This window comes from Micropterus dolomieu, linkage group LG11 (assembly GCF_021292245.1).
Source record: "Micropterus dolomieu isolate WLL.071019.BEF.003 ecotype Adirondacks linkage group LG11, ASM2129224v1, whole genome shotgun sequence".
NCBI lineage: Eukaryota > Metazoa > Chordata > Actinopteri > Centrarchiformes > Centrarchidae > Micropterus > Micropterus dolomieu.
The window spans coordinates 19,093,875-19,116,653 of NC_060160.1; the positions used below are offsets into that span (position 1 = coordinate 19,093,875).

Below are 22,779 nucleotides of genomic sequence, written 5' to 3' on the forward strand. Positions count from 1 at the left end.
TGACCCCCCCCCCCCCCCCAGTCATTAACACAGTCATGGAGCCCAATGACCAGCCTGAAGCATCCAAGGCCTCAGCCTCTTTGGTCTCCTCCTCGTCTGGAGTTCGTCCCTCCAGACCTCCCACCTCACGAGACTTCAGAACAGTCCACTCTGCCTCCAAACGTGGTGGCGGCCTGAGGCCCAGTGAGAGCATCAGGAGAGCAGCTGTGACACCAGACGATCTCAGAGAGGGCTATTTGGTGTGAGATGTGACACAAGTGCTGAACTTCTGCTGTTCCACCACAAACCCAGGTGTCGGACCATTGTGCATACAATGAAACCAGGAGGGAGGAAGTGAAACGCAGAACTGTAGCCTCCTGTATATCCAAACATACACACTACTGCACTATACACCTACACAGGGGTGTAATTCACAGTGAAGCCTCTACTAAACACCGTTAAAATATGCTCAGTGAGAGGGCTACATATGAGGTGATGATTTAAGGAAGTACCAAAATACTTCAGTAAATCTCCCCTTCACCTCTGACAGGCCTCGAAACTATACTTGATTCTCTGTGTGTTAAAGGTTGACCTCTTTATTTGCCAATGATATGACCAACATTTAAAAGTTCATTGTACTTACTTGGTTTATTAGTATAAAAAAAGTATAAAAAAACAGCCTGAGCATAATCATCTCAGGAGAATTTGTTAATATTTTTATGTTTAGTGACAAATCACATTTTGAGGAAATATTAGTTGATGGGTATTTGTTTTGGGTAGAAAGAACTGCAGTAACACGATGCAGATCTGGTGTACTTGTATCCACAGTAAACCCACTACCTTTCCTTATGTGTTCCAAGTTTTTGTCTTTGTGGACCAGATTTATCAAAGAATGTAAAGTATTTATTAGGGGTCTTTTGTGAGACGCTGTAACCGAGACAACATGACTTTGGGAGAGTTGGTGGACTCTAGTGCCAGACCAGTTAATGTTATATTACACAGTTGCTACCAGCCAGTTTCTTTTGTATTTATTCTGTTAACATTTCCCAGGGTAGAGACTCTGTCCAGGCCCTCCTCAGTACATGGACTCTATATTTTGTCCAAGTGGAGATGAAAATCCCTCAGGAATGTGTGAGCCAAATGGTAGGAGGGAATCGGCCCATAGTTTAGTTACCTGGCAACCACAAACTCAAGTTGGCTAGAAAACGAATTTTCAAGCATTCCTGGCTCCTCTACCTTCTGAAAGGTATTTTTTATTTTTCAAACAAAGCCAGGGGAATTGAAACTTGACTATTGTCTTGTGCTCCTCAGACATGGACACAACTGCTAGGACTCCTTTATCTGTGTGTGTGCTGAGCTCCTCTCACCACACCCAAACCCCTCCATATGCTCAAGATCTGATATTTCCTCTAGTCTCTCAAGTCACAAGGTCCCTTCTGATAGGTCCTCACATGACAGGAGAAGTAATTTTAGCATTTACGTTGATGTGGTCAATTGTTTGAAACTGTAAGTCTGATTTATGAGTTTGTGACATTCTGTTTTTCAGTATGCAAATGTATAAAGATATTTATATGTCCTACAAATTACCTCTCAACCATGTCTTTTTGCACTAATGTAGTACAAAATTCTCCCCTCCACCTGATAAGCTGCAAACTGAAAGCCTTTACTGCCAAAGATTGTAAACATTTGAAGAAGCAGGAAAGAACGTGACCTAGTATACCAGCAAGTTTCCCTCACCCAGTCCCGACTTGTACATGTGATGGTAATTGGGAAGTACCTATATGTGCCACAGAGCTGTGTGTGTGTGTGTGTGTGTGTGTGTGTGTGTGTTCCATGCAGCCACAGTGGTTGTTTACAAACTGAAGCAGAAATTGAATGTTTGCCCTTCTGGCTCCTCTTGCTCAGAGTGTTGCTGCTATTCTTCTTCTATGGTATAGTATTTCCCCTTTACTTTACTCAGCTACAAAGCTACAGCAGGTTTGAGAGCTGAATTGTAATTCTTGTTTGTCAAATGTCTCCCCCCCACCCCCCCTTTGATATTCAATTTGTTCCCTCCTTTCAGCCTGGATGATTCCGTTGTAATCGCTGTCTTGTTAGCTGGTATTTATGTTCGGTTATTTGTGTAATCCATTAGCTGATGATTTCAGGTTTTTCAAATAAATTTTGATTTGCAAAGTTTCTTTGTTTCATGACTTCTATTTGCTCACTACACTTTTTCTATTCCTGAGCAAAAAACATGTCTCAAAACCTGAAATGAAAGTGAAAACAGGAACCATGCTGGATATATATACTCTGCAGCAGAGAGATCACTTCGGCTCAGTTTCGAGCGACAGCTGAAGGGCTGGAGGAAAGTTTGAGAAAAAAAAATTTTCACTGGGAAAAGGATCTTCTTTGTGTAAGTTGCTTTTGCTTTCAATAGCTTGAAAACCAAACTTTACGATTGAAACCATTCAAACTGCTAACTTGTTAATTCTGTCATTAGTGTGGTCAGAATTATAAGCTCTCAAAGTGGTTCTTCGTCTGAGAACAATTTTCTGCTTTTGAACTTTAATAGGCACTCAAAAGGGGAAAATGACCTCTATGTATGAACGCCTTCATGACAGTTCTGTTTCAAACAAAGCGGTAGGACTGCGCCAAATGTTCACCAAGTTATTCATTCTGGTTTGTGTGAAACATTGTTCTTATTGTTGGACTTGTTTTTCTGTTAAACTTCACGCTGTTAGAGGTCGACCAGCTGTGTGACATTAGCTGTGGTTTTGGGCTGTCTGACCGTCCTGGGGATCTTGCTTGCCATCGCTGTACTGGAAAGACCACCAGAACCCAAAGATCATGAGACTCTTCCCGGGGAAGCTGGTGGTGGCAATTCCTCTACGGACCAGTGCAGGTAATCATCCCACTGAAGCGGATCAAAGTCTGTAAACACTGGTGTGCTTTTTATTGGCCACTAGGGACTTAGCAGTTGTTTTGATAAAACTTCCTCTTTATAACATTGCTTTGGTGAGTACTTTGCAATTGAGAGGCCTAACTATAATCTATTAACATGTCTGCTTTTGAAAGCATTCTTCCTTTTCATACTTTTTTCCACATCTGCCTAAAACTCTTCCACAGTAGCCCACTTTACATCTATTGACTGAATGATTAATTTTCTCTCTAAGTTATAACTTAATTTTCTCTTTAAAGAGATTTCCCTCAGCAGATGTCTTTGTTCATCTCTTAGCATGGCCCTGGTGGAGAGCATCCCTCAACATGTGAAATATAAAGCCAATGTAACGCTTGGCGTCCCTCTGGAAAAGGTCTGGAAAGATCTTATCTCAATGGCAACACACCAAGTGGATGTGGCCTCTTTCTACTGGACTTTAACTGGGGAAGACATCAATGTTAACTCTTCCTCTGACATACCTGTGAGTTGTCAGCTAAAACGCATAGAAACATGAAGAAACACAATTGAATATCTTGGTGTGCTTCGGAGAAAAGGGGCCTTTAACGCTTTCAGTCTGTCCTCGGCAGGGACGGGGCATCCTGAAAGAACTTGAAGAGTTGCCCTCCAGAAATGTATCTGTCCGAGTGGTGACGAGCATTCCCAGCGTTAACACAAACTCCACAGATTTAAAGATCTTAAAACAGAAAGGTTTGGAAGTGACTGCCCTGTTCTTGTTCTATACATTCACTGCAATACGTTTTGATCTGCCACCTTCTTTGAGCTCTGCTCTTCTGTCTTAGGGATTCAGGTGAGGAAGGTGAACTTTGGCCGCTTGACGAGGGGCGTCATGCACAGCAAGTTCTGGATTGTTGATAGAAAACATGTGTTTATCGGAAGCGCCAACATGGACTGGAGGGCTCTCACACAGGTAACCGATGCTTATATGAAACCTTGTAACACTGACTGACAATTTCATGATTCACTTTTGTCTGTAGGTGAAGGAACTGGGAGTAGTTGTCTACAACTGCTCCAGTCTAGCAAAGGACCTCCATAAGATTTTCCAGTCTTACTGGGTGATGGGACAATCCAACAGCTCCCTGCCTCAGCCCTGGCCTGCAGAGTACGACACGGACATCAACAAATTTCACCCCCTGCTGGTGAAAACGGATAATGTCTCCAGCAGGCTTTACCTTGCAGTGAGTTCCTTTGTATTAGGCTTCAATTCTTTTTTACGGGTCACTGTTATTCTGATCTCTATTTACAGAGAAGCGACTGTACAGTGTGTGTGCTACTACTTTGCCTAGAACAACCTGACTCAAATGTTTTAGTTGTTTTTGGTGGTGTTATTATTCCATATTTTCGTTTCACCCCAGGGTTCTCCACCATCATTCTGTCCTCCATCAAGGACACAGGACCTTGAGGCTATCCTCTCGATCATCTCGGAGGCCCAACACTATATCGATATAGCCGTCATGGAGTACTTCCCCACCACGCGCTTTGAAAAGCCTCGGAGGTGAACCTCCCCCTCATTTGAAGCCATTTGTCTCCGTCAAACTGTTCACCTCTTGCTTTATTTCTTCACTCTGGATTCTTAAATTGAACAGATACTGGCCATTCATTGACGATGCCATCAGAGTGGCCGCATTCGAGAGGAAGGTTAAGATCCGGATGCTGATCAGCTGTGGGCAGGACTCTGATCCAGCCATGCTGCCCTTCCTTCAGTCTCTAGCCTCAATGGACAGCCCTCACCAAGATATCAGCATCCAAATAGTAAGAAACAACACGAGATAAACACGTTTTTGCCACCGAATTTATTTTTTTTTTAAAAATTGCATATCATTCTTTTTTTTCCCAGAAATTGTACATTGTGCCTGTGGGAAACCAGTCTGATATTCCATATTCCAGAGTCAACCATAATAAATACATGGTGACTGATAAGGTAGCCTACATTGGTGAGTAACAGAGTAACAGTTTAAACTCACTAAAATTCTTCATGTGTTGAGGAGTCAGTTTGTTGCGTGTGAACTGGTTAATAATTGACCAGATAACGCTGTTCCTCAGGTACCTCCAATTGGTCAGGTGACTACTTTGAGACCACAGCTGGAGTGGGTCTGGTGATTTCCCAGCATGCTCCTCACCCTGTATGGAAGACCGAGGCCCTGCAGAGCCAGCTCAGGGCGATCTTTGACAGAGACTGGCACTCTGAGTTTGCTGTGCACCTGGCTGACCTGGGGCACCACCCAGACTGTGCGCTATCAAGATGACGCAAACTCCTTTATAAAATTTACATATAACTGTGTATGTTTATTTTCTTATCAAGGGCACCATAGTTGTGACTGATATTGCTGTTTTTATGTTATTTCCATGCTGTGAATGCTAAAAACAATTTAATTATATTCTTTAAGTGCACTGAAAGTGAGGAGGAAGTGGACACTATTACAAATTATTTTAAATGTTTAAAGTACACCAGCTGTTTTATCCTCAGTTATTTGACTTTAGAATGTAATGCACATGCAAATATGGTTTATTAAGTTGTCATTGATGTTTTTATAAGATGTAGTGCGTGTTTAGTGCTGAGCTGAAAGTTGAATAATATGCTTACTGAATATACTGTATAATAATTATTAAATACTGTATATGGTTAATATACTTTATAATTCTTAAATATACTGTATGTCAACATCCTTGAGATTGCAGTGAGTTCAACAACAACCCTTGTGTCACAGCCTTGGTAATCAGAATAGCCAAAGCCAGTCAAAAGAATATAAGCTATAAGTATAACATCATTGTAGACTACAGCTTTTGCTGTCAACCAGAAACTCAGTTAAACTTATTTTGGCATTGGGCTCATGCAGATTTCTTAGGGAAAGAAATGTCAACATTCATAACTGATAACATCGTCTCTAACATTAAGATTTGTTAGAAGGTGTACTTTTTGGTTTGTTCAATTTTTATAAAATGAAAAGTCCTTATCTTAACAAAGCTCTTAAAAATATTAAATTAAAAATAAATATATTGACATGTGCTCCTTTTTTGATGCTGTGAAGACTTTCCATTTTCTGATGAGACATGGATTGTTTATATAAATAAAGTCAGAATTTGAAATAAATATCTGCAGCCATGTAAGCACTGCAACAATTACAGCTTGACAGAGCATTATCTGGTTAGATGATCAAGTCTCCATGCTTTCCAGTGGATAGAAAGTGTTTTTTTCTTAACGGCCCAAAATCATTGGAAAAGATCAATGCACAAATATTTCCCTGAAGCTGTATGGCTGACTGAAGGGAGCTGTGTGTGTTGTTCCCCTCCCTGACAGTAGAGGGCTCTGTGATTAAACTACTGTCTCCGCAGTGATGGCGCAGGGCGGAGCTCCGGCTTGTGTAGTACGTGTGCTTCGGTGCTTCACAGCCAGCAGCCAGCTTGCGGCCAGTAAGCTAAAACTACAACTGAATTGAAGTGAGAATCATGGTGCTGCTTGAAAATGACTCGGTAAGGAAAAAGAAAACTTGAATAATTTGACCCGTTGACGCTTTTTTATTATAAACTAAAAATTGACACTGTCTGCTTTAGTTGTCCAACAGCTAACTAGCTAATAGCCTCAACGTTAGACAAGCTAGTCGGCAAACAGACTCGTTAGCAAGCCTACTAACGTTAGGTTGAAGCTAACACTGGTTTTGCGTTAAAATGGCAAATATGTGGATAAAGTTGATGTATTTTCTATAATATTAAGCGCTACATTGTTTTTTTGTAACGTAAATACCTGTGTAACTGCGGTTGTGTCTTGCTACCATTTCGTACTTTGGACACCAACATACACAAACTTCTAACGTTACTGTAAGTTACGTTAGCATTAAAGTTATGTTAGTAACGTATTATCTGCATTCAGAACTAACTAGCTAAACAACATGTTGTGGCTTTCTAATTAAGTTTTTTAAGGACTAGTTAATCAACATTTATAGGTTATCTACTAGGTCATTCATAGCAACCTATAAGTTTCTCGCCAGTTTATTAGGTAACGTCAGCATTACACTTAACGTTAGCTAGCTTAAACTAATGCAGTCTTAATATAATAGACTGAAATGTCTGTTTTGCTCTCCCGTTTATATAAATGAGGGTTGGCTAAAGATTAGAAACACCTTTTTATTATGAGGCAATACAATTTAACACCACCACAAACTTTCAAAACAACCCTAAAGGTGAAAAAACTCCCCTCTCCAACAGTTTCAACAAAACAAGTGTCAATCCATTAGTTTAGCCTAGGTGTACCTAATAAACTGCCACATGAGTACATAATCAGTCCCTGTATGTTAAATCGTTGTGCTGAGATCAACTGCAGCCCCAAAATTGTCGATATTTATGTTATTATGCTTGTTTTTGCTGTGTTGTCCAGTTCCTCACAGAGCTCACTCGGCTGTTCCAGAAGTGCAGAACATCTGGCAGTGTTGTAATCACGCTAAAGAAATGTGAGTAGATCCCTCCCGAGTTTTGGTAATTATCATTCAAGTTCAAGTCAGGAAGCAAAGCTTGCGAGTTTCCCCTCTCAACATCTAAGCAGCTGGGATGGGATGTGTTTCTTCTTTCCAGATGACGGGAGGACCAAGCCAGCGCCCCGAAAGGGTCACGCAGAGTCATTTGAACCAGCAGACAACAAATGTCTCATCAGAGCATCTGATGGCAAGAGGAAAATTAGCACAGTGGTGAGCTATGTTTATTAAGTTTTTGTGTTTGATCTTTTATATCTTATGATATTTTTTCTTTTGTTTTTCACAAGCTGTTAATGCGGAATTCTCATTTCTTGCAATTTCAGGTGAGCACGAAAGAAGTAATCAAGTTTCAAATGGTAGGTTGTGTTTCAGTTTCACTGTTGTTTGAAAGCTATTGTTTGACAGGATCACTTAATGCTGATTTTCTTGATTAGGTCTCTATGGTGTTAACTTGTTGATGAATGAGCAATTGGAACTTAATCAATAACATGAAATCGTCTTTACAGGCATACTCCAACCTTCTAAGAGCTCACATGGATGGACTAAAGAAGAAGGATAAGAAAAACAAAAGCAAGAAAACCAAAGCCACCCAATGAGCAGCAGACTCTTTAACATAACCATGGGTACCTAAACTGGCCTGTTCTATTTGAGGGAATGGGAAAGGCCTCCACTTGGTCTGTTGCCCCATCCGGCTTACTTCTCGTTCACCTGAGGCCTCAGAATCACTGTTCATCTACCTGGTGACTGCTTTGATATTATGCCATTGTTTGCATGATGACGTCTCATTCCTGGTCGGTCGGTGCCATCGGTGATCTGGAACAGAAGACCTGAGGATTTCATACAGGATGAGGAAAGTCAACTTTTCTGCTTCAGAACCAGGTCATCAATGGCTGCATTTCCATCTGGAGCCAAATCCATGGAGCCCAATGATTCTTGCCTTTCACACTATTTAATTGTTAGTCCCTATTTATGTTACATTTATGGCCAACCTGTGAGCTGTGCTGCCATGTCTCAATTCGACTGCATTTCAAGAAGAATGTTTAATAGTCCAGTCATTGAGATTTTTTATTTTAAAGATGAATATCATTTGAGATTACTGTTAAGTTGCTTGGAAATGCAGAACTAAATCATTTCCTCTACTTTTAAAACACATTTTACTGTATTTGACTTTTTTTTTTTTTAATTGAATTTACCTTTTTTTGAAGTACAATGTGTATTATTTCGCCCCCTTGTTTTGAATCATGGTTGCATACAAAGCTTTTGAAATCATTAAACACCAATAAAATGTTCTGTATAGCTTCAGCTAATGTGGTTAATTGAAATGTGATGGTACCTTTTCTGAATGAGTTGAATAGCACAATAAACACGTTAAATTGTAGATTTACTGAAAGGCATTGATTTTGAGTTATGAATACAGAGAGCAAGTATTCCTCACAATTACAAAGCAGATTTAACTACAACCAGAATATTTTGTCAAATATTTGTATTGTCTTGTTGCGCTCCTGAATCCTGCAGCAGAGTTTAAGTTCAGAAATAAAGTGCTTTGTTAAAAATCACTGTTTTGGTTTTGTCCATTGGGATAAAATGGTAAACAATGACAAGCGATGTAGAAAAGTAGACAGTAAATACACTATTTACACAAAACACATTTCTGTGATCTGGAAAAACAGTCTTGAGCTGTGTTTTGAGAGAAGTAGCGTCTCATAGTGCTGTGTTCCTCTTGTCCGGTCTTTCTTTTGGGGAGACTGCTAGGTGGCGCTGTCGGTGGCTCTCCTCCTGGTATCCCTGCGTCATGAGGCTGGTCAAATACTGGAACATGGTCTGGATCATAAACAAGAACACAATGAAACATTGAACTGGGTCAGGGTCCCCATAGGTGGACATTGGACATGATTCTTTCAAACAAGATTTGAATTGTCTGATAGCAAATGGGAAATGCTTTGTGATGCTTAAGCTACTGAAGTGTGAGTATTATTTTGTATGCAGACAACACAGTTTCCTGTGCTGGATTATTCAGCCAGGGCCTTAGTGCTATGTGATGTTTAGGTGTTCACAAATATGGACCAACGCTGGAGTGGAGAAACATGGGAATGGGAGAATGGGAAGGGTTTGGATGCAAAGGAGAGATTTATTTAGGAAAAACTAATTCTAGGCTCCTGGACAAAAGAAGTGTGCATATTGTGCTACAACTTTGTGTTTGGTGAGTCATTTGTTTGAATAATGAAAAAAAAAACAGCTTAGAGGTACAAACAGTGGGCTACACTAAAATGCTTTGACAATGGTCACATTTAGGATGATAAACTATCAATATGATACTGAGAATTATGTAGGCCTATGTATATAATTTATCTAAGAAGCGAAAATGTTGATGTGCCCAGCTGAGATCTAGGATTTTATGACTGTGTTGAAACCAGTATGTCAGTCTGGAGGAAGACGGGGAAAAATGCTCTTCATCATGATAAACTTTAGGCTTGTAGCAGTTATTTTCGTTATACTATTTATCAGAAAATGTTCACATGAATACGTTTTTTTGAAAGTATATAGTATTGTTTTCTTTTGGATATGTAGTAGTGTCTAGAGTAGTGGGGTAATTTAAAATGAAAATTTACTTCAGCCACAAGAGGGAAGTAGAGGCCATAAATTGAAGCAGATGAACAAGGATGTACACAATTGTTACCTTAAAATAAATTTTTAATAATAATTCATTTTAAATGTAACCTTAAATGTTGCAATTTTATGTGTTTTTCCAAAAGTAAATAATGTCTTAAACCCCTTCAATGTCATAACGCCTATGTTGTCCTTTGCCAGAAAGCTCCACAACAAAACTGAACTCACTTATCTTTCTATTGTGTAGCAACAGCATTATTCAGGTGTCTCTGTATTAACCACACAAGGTATATTTAAGTGACATAACGTGATGTGACAGAGCCATGTTCCTTTTTCTCAGTATGCTCATGCTTGGTTCAGTGAGATGTACATTTCACATCAGTCAAGCTTGTGTTGCACTGGTTTCCACCTTGACATGTTCCATGGCGCATTAAAAAGAGACACACAACTGCACAACTCTTGACGCTGAGCCAGACGCAAACCCTCACTGCTGCACATCAGGCCTATCTCACAAGGAATATACCCAGAACGGGTCCCTCTGAAGGTCTATGATTAGCCACACAGGTCACACAACGACGCTCCTCACCTTCCATGCCTCCTCCAGCTCAGCTGTCCACCTCTCCTTCAGGATGGGCTGCACGGCACAGATGAATTCTGCTCCAACATACTGGAAAATAATTGTGTGACATACTTACTGACGTGCTTATTTATGCCTTGATAACTAGGCTGGTGTGTTGCACAGTTATTGTTTTCTAGGATAGGTTGTTTTCATTCTGCATCTTTTGTGCGTCAGTGCATTCAGCTGCTGTGATGGTAGGGATCTCAGTATAATGGTGAGTCTGGAGCTACAGTGTCAGCTGAAATAATAACATGTGTATTCCTCTATAAACAAACGAGCATCACAAAAACAGTTTGGATCATTCGGGACTTACACTGTAGTACTTAGGTGGGGCGTTGTAATGATAATGGCCTTTTCCGAGCTCAAGAGCCAGAGCTTCCAGTCTCTCCAGCTGGTCCAGTCTGGCCACGCTTTTCTCAATAAAAGACATCACCCTGAAAGAAATGAGGGTGGAGATGTAGGATGAGCCACCCGGCCCTTATTGATCCACCAGTTAATCGTGCATTAGCAGTAGGCAATGCCCAACTGATACACTGATACTGCAGAGAAGTGTGTTAAAAGGTTGCATGGTGGCATTTGTACTTTCACAAAACTCAAATGGCGAAAAAAAATTAACACAATTCATTGGGTATCTGTGAATCTAGGCCACACCTGATGCAAAACAAACTGATTGCACACTACTTAATCTGCCTTCATTTCCCTGCACAAAACACCACAGGATCAATTTCCTTTTTAGCTTTGCAGGTGGGTCTGCCATCACCGCAGAGTGTGTGCAGATGAGCATGGAACAAAGGGTTTAGAGTTTAGCGCTCTCTTCTCTCTCTCGCTGCCACCGTGGACATTCGTACTGATGTCCCTGAGTGCAGCTGAAGGGCCATTTGGCCTTATCGCTGTATTTGAGAGCAGCCAGTTCATGCTGGGATGCACGACACATTTTCACTGCTGCCACATTGGCCTCTGTACCTCCAGGTCCTCAGGCAGTAATTGGCTGTTTTGGCCCTGTGTGTAGAGGAACACAGAGAGGCCTGATGCACGCTGGGAAACAACAGACAAGTGGCTGTGATAAATGCTGCAGGCTCTGTCTGCAGCAGAGTGGTAAGCAACGTTATAATGATATGACTGCCTGAGGTGTTTTGCTCTGCCAATTATCTCGTGATTTGTGTCTTGCACTGTTGCACTGTGTGCAGCTTGGTTTTTATCACGTTGTAACATTGTTGTTACAGAAACCTAACCTAACCTGGATCGGGTGGATGTTTTTCCCCATGAAAAGACCAAAGCAAGTATTGTCTGTTGCCAAAGCCTGTTCCTTCGTGGAGCCATAGAACTCCATTGTTGTCCAAAAGCCATTGCACAAGAAAAAACAGCCCAGTAAAGCGTAGCATCCACAATTCCAGGATCACTGTCTTGTATTGTTACAAGATCCACTTTTATGTGATTAAAAGTATTAACTCACATCCAATTTAAAACAATTCAAATGAGCACATTTGGGATTTGAGGTGGTTTCGATGAAGGAGCTCCTCCGGTGGGGCTGTGAGTGGGTACATCACAAACAAGGTTGGGAATCACTGCTCAAGAGCACCAAATGTGTATTTATCAATGGCTGAAAATATTCCCCAAAAATCATTGCCTGCCTAATATGTAAAAATGAAACTATATATTTGTGAGCTGTGAGTGACTGAGTGGCCTCAGACACAGGAGGGAAGTCGGAAACTATTAAGAGACGGAAAATATATGATAATGTAAGCATTGCTTACAAGCTTTTTCTTTTTGCATAGTAATTTAATGTGGTCATTATTATGGCATAAGCCAATGGAATTACTTTGAATACCTTTTTATTATAAGCAAGACTAGAGAGTGCTGGATGTCAAAATGCTCCCCTGCCCAGTGTATACCATGCACTACTACGCTGTGCTGTCATTGGCTGGTTTGTGTAAGCTAGTCAATTCTTACTGATAAAGTAGGTCTTAAGCAGCAATATGGGAGAAAAAATGGCATCAGGAGTGCAGAGTGAGAACACAGTGTAATACCAAACAAGGATACATCTTGGCGGGGAGTATTTATCCTACCTAGACCTACAGAGATTGTGTCCAATTAAATGTTATTCTTCACCCATCTTGTGTGAAGATTTTGTTGGGTATTGGTTCAAAACTAGACACTATGCTCACCAGTCTGTCTGTATGAAACAAAAGATAATCTTGACCTCGGGTTATCTAGGTAGCTGCATAAGTCCGTCAACCAAACAGACAGAGAGGAGAGGCGAGTTTGACTTACTGTCTGTCTCACTGACTAACTTGACCTGAGGAAAATTCCTTCACGGTTTGCTCAGGTTTGTTGTGGAGGATGATGATGTGTTGATGTGTTGTGCAGTGCAGAGTTGGTGACTGACCGTAGGCCGTGTGCCCTGAGCTCCCGGCTGGTCCGCAACCTCTCCAGGTCTTCAACGTCTCGGAAAAGGAAGAAGACATCCTTGCATTCGGGATGGGTCTCAAACAACCTGTCACCAAGAAGACAAGAGCACACATATTCATTCCCACACGACAACAAACCTCCCCCTGAGCTCCCCAACTAGGATGACATAAGTCACAAAACTGGAATCCTGTATTCACAATGCTGAGTGTGAATGTGATGCGATTGTGCCTTCCTGATCTTACTCTGTTTCTTCTGATTGTCACGGCCCCCCGCCCTGTTTTTTTACACCCAACAGCTGCAATCAGTAACAGGATATGGTGGATCCGTGGGTTTGTTTGCCACGTCTATCCATACACTCATTTCCACCTGGAGCTGTGACGAACCACCCTGCCCTGACAAGAGCCAGTGCAGAGTCTCAGTTAAATGGAGCCACAGCTCCTGCTAGAGTTTTCCTTTTCTGATTTAACCTCAATCAATTTTCTTAACCAGAGAGAGCAATTAAGCATGCTGCCATCCAATCAGAGAGCCTTCCAGTCTCCAGCTGAGGTACCTGTGATGAGTCATGCTAAAAGAATACACAGTTGCCTCCTCTGGATGTGCATTGTATTGTGCTCACAATAAGATGCAAGGGTTAGGGTAAAAAAAAATGGAGAAAAAAAGGAAAGGAAAGAGAAAAAAAAAGGCTAATGATCGGCATATGTTCTAATCCAACACCCTGGATATTTGTGGTGCGGAACTGTAACACTGAGCTAGACATTAACAATAAATTATGACATTTAATAAACTTGTTTGTGTGGCAGGTCAAGCAGAAGCTTATTCTATTTCCTGTTATTTATTTTTCCATGGCCTCCAGTGCCGCTAGCGAGAGGGGGGAAAAAGATACATATGTTTTTACACCTGTAATGCGGAGCAGAGTCCTCATGAATAAATGCATTAGATGTCTAGAACACATGGTCCGCTTCATAGATAGATGTATGAAGAGAGGTGTTGAGAGAGGTGTCAGAGAAGTGTTGGTCTCTAATGGCTGCTGCAAAAAACACAGGTAGCTCTGCGCCCTATGACAAGCAGATGATAATGCAGAGACGTTTATTAAAATGCAACATATGGTAGTACTTACTATATAGGCAGGCGGTGTATTATATTCCAACTTTACTTATTAGAGAAAATGGGAAATTAGCTGCCCTTTATTTTTCCGTCTCTGCCACTGTCATCACAGCAGCAACATGTAGAGCGCGGGTTATTTTGTTCCATTGTGCACACCTCTCGTGGACATACAAGCGCTCCGTACATAATGCAGCATGTAGCACTATATTAGCTCATGTGGATCATTTTAATTGGAGTTGTCCAGAGGTTGTATTCATAGCTCTTTTGGCACTCGAGAATAGATCCCACACGTCTGTATCTTATTCTAAATTAATTTGACAGAAGAACATCCCCTTGCCATGGTACAAACATGGTCTGTTAAATTCAGAGAAAGCACACAATGAAAAACAGGTGATTCCCATTTGCTGGAATAATTGCTGTTCAGCTATGAGATACAAGCCCTGACAGCCTGGGGGACCTGGCGTGGCCCTGACCCACGAGAGGCCCATGTATTTTCAGGCAAACATGCTAAGGTCAATCTCTTCAACCAAAAACACTTGGCCTTAATTGGGCTTCTAGTCCTGTGCTGGTAGTCCCTTTTACTGTAGATCCAGCAGCTGCAGCCTGAATGTCTGCCACTCTATATCACCATATTCTTTCATTTGTTTTAGTTCCAAACCAAAGGCCAAATATGTTTTCCCGGATGCTGGTCATCATCACAACTGATAAAAAGCCCTTGCCAGATAGCTGATACCATTAACTTTATAGTCATATGGCAGACCTGGAGCTGTGTATTATTATGTAAGGTTGTTAAGATGTGATATGAAGTGATAAGAGGGAAAAAGGGGTGTCCTGTTCCATGTTCTCAATGAACAGCTGTGGGTCAGGCAGCAGAGCAGAGACTTTCATCACATTTCACTGAGCTGAGTTTAAACTGAAAAGTCAACATTTGCTCATTTTGATTATGGACCATTTAAACACACCATTAAATATGTCTGCATGGAATTACACTGTTTAGGCTATTTAGTGTGACCTGATATTACGCCACAATATTCCTGATCCTGTCGCTTTACATTACTACCCTTCCAATTGTGGACGCATGTCTCTTCAATAACAATAATTATTAACATGCAACCAACACTGTTAAAGTACAGCAGAGGCTCACGTGTCTTACCTGACGAACATAATAATCCCAACTTTGGCTATATCGTCCCGGATAACTTTCCATGACTCCTTGATCATCTGAATCTGATCCTCGCTGGGATACGCAGCAGCAGCAGCAGCATCCTCCGTGTTCCTCTCTCCAAACTCTGCTTTTCCTGTCAGACCTGATATTGCGCAGCCCATTCTTCATAAAAAAAATTGACGGTGATGTTGAATTCAAGAAGAAGAAGGAAAAAAACGAGGGTTAATTGATTTTGTGCCAGATGATATGTGATGTTGCTGGCATCTGGTTTAAGTGTGCGATTGCGTCTTGAACTACACTCCGCCGGTCGGTGTCACGGAGAGTGTCAAGTCAGTGAACAGATCAACAGGATGCAAGCTCTGGTAATGGGCTCAAAATAAAAACTCTCGTTGACGAGCACATGCAACGGGAGTACTGAGCAGTGATGACGCTTTTATGTTGAAGGATGGCCCTGCTTACTTCCGGTGTAAGTATGGGTCTCTTGACGCAAAGATGATGCGCTTGAAAGGGAAACAGCGCGCATCGGTCCATAAAGGGCGCTTATGATCTGATGGGCTGTGCGGTATAAAATAAAAGATAGCCAACACAAATGAATAAAGACGCACACACACAAGCGCGACCACCTCATCATACTGCCACTGCCTCTCCCAGCCTGTTGCTGATTTCCATTTAAGTACACTCAAACTTGAAAAAATTCAATTCAAAATTTAAACCCTTGTGTTTTGTTGACAGTGGCTTTACGTTCGTTTCCGATAGAGCTCAATGCTGCATGTGTAAAAAATAATTGCTAAATCAACCATTTCCAACATTCCCTTTTTTTTTTTCAAAACCCAAATGTATAAAATTGATAAGTGGTAATCCTTCCATTTGCCACAAACTGGGCTTTCACGTTTGATAAAAGTGGTAAAATATAAAAGTATTAAACAATAAATATAAATAATTATAAATGTAAACCTGTTATATGCTATACATGTGCAAACACCAATATGTGATTTCCTGTAGCAGACTTCTGAAACATGTCATCAATTAAAAGTAACTTTAATGGTGTTTTTTTTTGGAAGCCCATGGTCACCAGACTGCAAACACAAGTTTAATTTGATATTTTTGTCCCACTTATTAAATAAACCGTTATTTTTAGCCACAAATGCATTAATAACTATCACTTGCCTCCTTAGTTTAGTGGCGCTGCTTGGTCCTCGTCTCGTCTTTTGTCACCTCAGCATACAGAATCGTGTCAACAACAAACATTCTACATAGCAATAAAATAGTCTGGACTCTCTTTCAATCCTGCATTGCAAAAACAGAAATACTAGGAAAGGAAGCATTCTTCTTTCCATTAAACCAGTTGATGATGGATGTTGTAGATATAACTAGATTGACTCACTTCAACCACAGAACAGATGCATATACTGTATTGAGATGCAGGATCCATGCGGATGCTTAACCATTTCTGTTTTTATTGAAAATATGGGAAACTTCAAGTATGAAATAATATATTTTCTGGAATGGAATAGTAAAAAGGCTTGCTACTGGTTAGTATTTACATGAGGCCAATCTCTCCCAAATATACAATTTCATAAATAATATTAAAGGAAATACACAACTTATTGCGAAAAATAAAGCTCCAGTGATACAGTATGTGAAAACAGCTGTAGAAGCAGCAACAGTAGACGTGGAAGCAAATTACTGCCGTGACCACATGCACTGAAAGTCAACAAATGCTAAAAGGAAAACCCACTTTGGTATACGTTCAGAGACTTTTGCTTTCCCCTGAAACTCCAGCTGACAGTTTACATGGTTTAATGGTAATAGTGTTATAGTAACAAGAATCACCAACAGTGTGAGGGAACCAAATAGATGCATATAATAATAAAGCAGAACCTAATCTCGAACTGATACAGTGGACTATATACATATCTTTACATGAACCTGTTTTGTATTGTACAGTGCAGACAAATATCCGATGTACAAATATTGCAATACACCTTTTTAAAGACAATCCCCATCGTGGCCCTAACCAATGACCAATAATATCCCTTTTATGTTTCACTGTTGCTGACATAATCACTGGGTCCTGTATACTTGCAACAATGTGCAGACAACAAGTTGCATTATTTTATGGGGGAGGGGAGGGGAGGGAAAAGGGGAGGTTGAGAAGTATCAGGTAAAGATAATGTTTCCATTGTGATAGTCCCTGATAATAAAAATGTACATGTGCTCACGAGCTTGTGCTTAAACTCTGAAACTTCTCCCGTAAGCTTTTCACTAGATTACTTTCTGTCATCTTCCCTGAACTGAAGGCAGCAGACTTTGTTGCACAGCCCGAGCCCTCCTGCAGGAGGGTGTCCTCGTTTCGTAGCTTGCCGGTGTCTCTTGTTAGCAGAGACACCTGGCTGGCTGTGTAACAGGTCCTCACAGGCTCCTGAAGGTTCTGTACTTCATGGAGGGGAAGAGACCCAAGCATGTGGTCCAAGGAGCTCCACCTGCACAGCAGGGGCTGAAGATGAGGCTGGGACTGGGGCCAGTCCTCCACCACAGGACACATTTCCTTGTATACTGTTTCAGACTGTGTCCTAGGACAGTTTGTCAGAGCTTTGTGAAGGTCAGAGGAGCTATTGTACTTGTGTAAGCAGCCATTACAGTACTCCGGCATCCCGTCTGGGACCGTGTAGCTACGGGTTACTTTAGGGTGGGAGGTCTTGGTGTATTTGGTGCGCAGCTCCTGTACATCAGGCCAGTGGAAGGTGTCTGGCTGTGGGCTTTGTGGGCAGGTAACTGTGCTCTGGGAGCTGGCTCCAGAGCTGGGGGTCTGGACTGGGCTTGGAAGACGCTCTTCATGGATGACCGCCTGATTGCAAGTGTTAAAGGTCAATCTCAGGTTGGGTTTACCTGCGTACATACACAAAAAACAGACAAACATCCAGAAAAATGCTTTTCAGTTTTTTCCATACATGAGTGATAGGTTACTGCAAAAGAAAGCAACATGGCAATCATTTGCACCCTATTTACCCTTTTTCCCAAACTGCGTCTTCTCCTCATGGACAGCAGGCATATTCTTGAAGTCCCGTTGACTTGCTGGCTCTCGGTTCCTCGGCCAGATTATTGGCCTGTTGTTTTTGATGCGCTGACTGTACTGACGTGCCAGCTGGAACACCTTGTTTTTCATCTTTCCCATGTCTTGAAGGATCTGGTCCTCGTCCATGCTTGTTCGTAAGCTAATGACTTTGGGTAGATGGCCATGGCTGATCTCTTGAGACGTGGAGGTCCCAAATGTCTTAGAGTCCTGACAGGATCCCCCCTCCTCTGCTGGAAAGGTTGTGGTGGGAGATGAGATGGAGGAGTCGTCTGAGGCGGTGCTCATTTCAGGCTCTTCCAAAATCTGAGGCGGTTGCCCACTGGTTTCATCACCTGAAGTGACTGAATCCTGTGTCGCTTCTGATCTAGAATCATTAAGTTTCTCCCCTGTGATCTGCTGGACTTCCTGGCTCCCTTCCTCCATGTTTTGCCAAACCTTGAGCATGTCTGATGAGGGTCTGAACTCTTCATCTGTGGTGGAGGCTTCCACTGGTCTCTGTGGTTCAGTTTTTTGATGCGTGTCAGTGTTTCGACTCTTTTCTAAGCCAGGAAGGTCAAAAACAGACCAGGAAGTGGGGCGGTTCCGAGAGAGGCCTTTCCTGTGGACTGGGGAGGCCTGCTCCTGAGGACCACTGTTAAGCTGTCTGCTCAGGTGCCGGACCAGACCTGCTGGGATGTAGGAGAGGCTTTCCCTGCGCTTGACGCTAAAGTCAGCATCTTGGTGCTCAGCGTGCTCGTAGTATCTTCTGATCTTGTGGATGAGGAGGCGATCTTGTTTGGAGAGAGTGGACCTGCGTTCCCCTTCATAGAGGGCGTCCAGGGCAGGTACATTTGCAGGCGTTGACAGATCAGCCTCTGAGGTCACCTGTGGCTCTGGGGAAGACCTGGCCAACATTTGGGTGTGTTTCTCCAAGTCCATGCAAGCTGAGGGGCTTTTGAAGGCGTCATTATCTATTGAGGGTGAGGGGCAGGCGACTGAACCCAGTTCCTCTGACACCAGACTGCTTCGTCTGGACAGGCTGCTGACAAAGCGCTCAGCTATCACACCAGCCTGATCCAATACAGAGGAAGGAAGGATGCATTTATTGCCTGAAAGCACCTCCTCTTCCTCCTCTGAGAGCTCCCAGTTCGTCAGCACACTCGTCTCCTCCACTTGGAGACCAGAGGAATCACTCTCCCCTTCTACCTCCCCTCCGGTTTCTCTCAAGGTATCCTGGGGTTCTGGTGTGTTGGCTTCTTGTGGCAAAAGGGAGGAAGGAGACTCGGGGCATTGGGAGTAATGCCCCTCCAGCTGATTGCTCTTCTCCACGTGAGGGACACCGTCTAGAGGGCACAGCTCCTCCACACTGACCTGAAACATGATAGGAGTGTTAGAGGCAAAGTGGGATGTAATGAGTAAAGAAGCATTATGATGGCAGCACTCTCCATTCCCCACTGACTTAATGGGCCTTTTCAAAGTCAACTACGCAGTTTAATCTAAAGCATCCACAATTTATGATGCACGTCTTTTATCTTATAAGGCCCAGTCGAGCTTTTCTATCTAAAAAGGAGACGCTGTGATCACATTTGCAGCTTGGCTCCTAACGACTCCTTTTTGTTACCCATGGCGAGTTAAGCGGCGAACATTGCAACGTCTGCAGCTCGAACAAGTCTCATAGTGTTGATGTCACCCTAGTCGGCCATCAATCTAAATCTGTTTCTAGGTGTTGCCTGCTCTTTTGGAGTGCCTGAAATTTAATAAAAAAAGTGCAGCTTGGAGCTGAGTGGTGGAGATAAAGTTAGGAAGAATAACAGCCAATAATCTGATACAGGAGCTGTTTTGCAAAGTTACCATTAGAATCAGGTGAGACCGACACCTGGCACCAAAATACAATGTTGCCTTTCTCAGTGGGAGTGCTGACTGTGTGTGAGGCATTTTAATTTCCAGGAACTAATCTAGCTCCAGGCATGACTCAAATAGGCCTAGAGAAATGCTGTGCTCATGGCTAAGGGCAACTATTAGGTAGGGAACTTACTGAAAAGTAATAATGTAGTATTGAATCTGCATGCTCTCATTCACAGATACACCATATAACAACAGTGAATGCAGTGAAAGCGTGTCATGGTGAGAGAATAGGCTTAACAACAAACTAAGCTAAGCCTGCATGAGGACAGATGGGATTTTTTTGACACATTGAATAAATTGCACATGTGGCCTTAGAGACACGTATCGTAATGAATGGATGTGTGTATAAATATATACACGGCTTTATTAAATACCTGCGTGGTGAGAGTTTCTTTCACAGCCGCGTCCACATGTTTTTCCTCCCGCCTGCGAGTTCCTGCCTCCTCTCTGTGTGTCATTTTCAGTTCAGCCGTTTCTCTGTTCTGATCATCCTGAAACAGTTGAAAAGAGTTTTTGTTCTAAATGTTCCTAGGGATCACACTGCGAGGCAGCGTGAAGCAGAAGAATCTGTCACAGCGGACAAACATTCCCTGGACACTTAATGTGTTTTCAGATCAGCCTTGAAATGATCTACTTCAATGGTTATAATAAAAGTCTTACAATTCAAACGACAAGTATTAATTCATATTCCGAAACCACACTGGTATAACAATTAACCTTAACAAAGACTTTCTAATTATGAAAATTCAGAGGGGAAATGTGATTGGGAAATATGATTATCAAAGAGCAAAGCTCTTTCTATTATAATGATAATTTAATTCGATGGCTAAATTAACCTTTGAAGTCAAACAACATTTAACAGGACGCATTAAGCCACTGGTTGTAATGCAAATGCAGGCAGAGTTTCAACAGCATAAGCTTTGACATCAATCACATCCCAAAAACACAATTTTTAAACACAGCACACTGGAACTACACAGGTGAGGATGCACAGTCGGATGACCTTCAAGTATAAAACAATACAATACAAGCAAAGACATGCACCAAGTTTCACTTTTGATTTTCACCATACGTTTTAGAGTTCAGTGTTAGCAGTTCGGGTCTGTGCACTTCAATAGCATGAATTCAACCGGAGGCATTCAGTGTGCACAGTTCAAATGGTAGGAGGTGTTGAGGGAGAAAAATAAATAAATAAAAGAGTGAGAGGGATGAGAGCCAGCGTGGGAGAAAGAGTGGCAGAGAGTATAGGTAAGCCAGCGGAATGGAGCAGGAAATGGGAAACCCGTGGGTGGCAGAAACCCTCACCGTTGTGAAGTGAGTAGAAAGCAAAGCCCTGGCTCTATAGTGCCAGCAGGAGATGGCTGCCAGCACTGAACTGGCAAAGTCGGCTACCTGGTCGTCCCCAATCAGTATATCTTCCTCGTAACTCTCCCCTTCCTCCTCCTCCTCCTCAGCCTTCTCCAGCTCCAGCCCCCCCTCACTGGGTGAAGAGCCCAGTTTCGGGTCACAGTCAGTAGGACTTAGCTGCTCCAGAGAGTCCCTTCTGGGAATTAGATCCTCCACACATGGCCTCTCAGCCTGGGGCTCGCCTAGACTGGAGGCCAGCATACTGACACTAGTGGCTGGCTGAAGGGAGCATCTCTCCCCGAGCAGTGCACCCTCACTGTCTGCATGCTGTAGCGTGAAGTCATAGACATGTGGTTTGTTAAAGCAAGGCCAATGCTAGAGCCATGTTGTGATTGCAAGGCTGTAAATGGGATGGAATCATCAAAAAGTGGCTTTAGCTTTGGGTGAGATATGATTTTTATAATCCAGGACAAGTCAGAATATGTTCCGTGAAGATTAGGTTTGCACTTTCTCATTTTTGGTTTGAGTTCTTTTGCAATTAGAATAGAAAGTTTGAACTGCTGAGTCAAAACTGGGTAAACCATATCTCACCGGTGCAGACTGACCTAAAAAAAATGCTTTGATACAAAAGAATGAAAAAGCTTATCATGGTTTAATAAAAGACTACATTTGCTTACCTTCAAAACAGCTGCATGGAGAACAAAGATAAAGAGGAAGGGGACAGATAAACAAATGAGAATGTCAATAGCACTGAAAAAAAGCAGGCTCAAGTCAAAAATTATATGACTAAATAACCTGAACACCACATGGTTCTTGTACAATTATGGTCAAGACACAATCTCTGCCTCCATGACTGAGTGAGGCAATAGTCAGTCTGGCCCAGACCTAAGGGAGGCCTTGTGATTAGATAAATACCAATTAGAAGCATCTTCCTCTCAGAGCCTCAAACTGGACATGATGCAATTAGCCAGGATGTGATGACCTACTCCCTTAACGAGATGGGAAGGTTGACATGAAAATTACTTCTTCATTACATTGGTTTAAAAATCAATTTGGAGGAATACAGAGGTCTTCTCTTTCATAATGGCCGATAAGAATAGACAGGAACAGGACGATGTGCACATCTGAGGGCAGAATATGACTATTGAAAAGAGCTTGTGTATGACAAAGCCTTTGACCAATGTG

At 42.1% G+C, this 22,779-nt stretch overlaps 5 protein-coding genes across 11 annotated transcripts in view; 3 read left to right on the plus strand and 2 right to left on the minus strand.

Moving 5' to 3' along the window:
• cep170ba (centrosomal protein 170Ba) overlaps positions 1 to 2,157 on the plus strand; it is a 20,702-nt gene extending 18,545 nt beyond the window's left edge. For all 5 annotated transcript variants that reach the window (XM_046062075.1, XM_046062077.1, XM_046062078.1 and 2 more), the window contains one exon: positions 22 to 2,157. In XM_046062075.1, coding sequence (XP_045918031.1) covers positions 22 to 245 — 224 coding nt within the window. In that variant the 3' untranslated portion in view covers positions 246 to 2,157. The remainder of the gene's footprint in view (positions 1 to 21) is intronic.
• Positions 2,158 to 2,234: 77 nt separating this feature from the next.
• On the plus strand, positions 2,235 to 5,918 carry LOC123978685 (5'-3' exonuclease PLD4). The gene is made up of 11 exons (XM_046062081.1): positions 2,235 to 2,374; positions 2,534 to 2,601; positions 2,703 to 2,863; positions 3,197 to 3,380; positions 3,487 to 3,607; positions 3,700 to 3,827; positions 3,895 to 4,095; positions 4,273 to 4,412; positions 4,504 to 4,669; positions 4,755 to 4,851; positions 4,961 to 5,918. Exons 2-11 carry the CDS (start codon positions 2,551 to 2,553, stop codon positions 5,161 to 5,163), a joined length of 1,452 nt encoding a protein of 483 aa, XP_045918037.1. The 5' UTR covers positions 2,235 to 2,374; positions 2,534 to 2,550; the 3' UTR covers positions 5,164 to 5,918.
• Positions 5,919 to 6,239: 321 nt separating this feature from the next.
• srp14 (signal recognition particle 14) lies at positions 6,240 to 8,939 on the plus strand. Its single transcript, XM_046063649.1, has 5 exons — positions 6,240 to 6,388; positions 7,290 to 7,362; positions 7,484 to 7,596; positions 7,707 to 7,739; positions 7,890 to 8,939. The coding sequence occupies exons 1-5, from the start codon at positions 6,365 to 6,367 to the stop codon at positions 7,977 to 7,979; spliced, it is 333 nt and encodes a 110-aa protein (XP_045919605.1). The 5' UTR covers positions 6,240 to 6,364; the 3' UTR covers positions 7,980 to 8,939.
• xgb (x globin) lies at positions 8,748 to 15,587 on the minus strand. Its single transcript, XM_046063648.1, has 5 exons — positions 15,276 to 15,587; positions 12,996 to 13,103; positions 10,923 to 11,043; positions 10,577 to 10,657; positions 8,748 to 9,204 (listed from the first exon to the last, which is right to left on the minus strand). Exons 1-5 carry the CDS (start codon positions 15,446 to 15,448, stop codon positions 9,085 to 9,087), a joined length of 603 nt encoding a protein of 200 aa, XP_045919604.1. The 5' UTR covers positions 15,449 to 15,587; the 3' UTR covers positions 8,748 to 9,084.
• Positions 15,588 to 16,722: 1,135 nt separating this feature from the next.
• LOC123978948 (pleckstrin homology domain-containing family G member 3) overlaps positions 16,723 to 22,779 on the minus strand; it is a 31,743-nt gene continuing 25,686 nt past the window's right edge. Inside the window, exons 15-19 of one of the 3 annotated variants that reach the window (XM_046062599.1) lie at positions 22,272 to 22,282; positions 21,640 to 21,921; positions 20,622 to 20,738; positions 18,297 to 19,713; positions 16,723 to 18,176 (exon numbers count right to left, since the gene is read on the minus strand). In XM_046062599.1, coding sequence (XP_045918555.1) covers positions 17,506 to 18,176; positions 18,297 to 19,713; positions 20,622 to 20,738; positions 21,640 to 21,921; positions 22,272 to 22,282 — 2,498 coding nt within the window. In that variant the 3' untranslated portion in view covers positions 16,723 to 17,505. Of the gene's footprint in view, positions 18,177 to 18,296; positions 19,714 to 20,621; positions 20,739 to 21,552; positions 21,922 to 22,271; positions 22,283 to 22,779 lie in introns of all 3 variants that reach the window. The other 2 variants (XM_046062598.1, XM_046062601.1) reach the window with 2 other exon arrangements.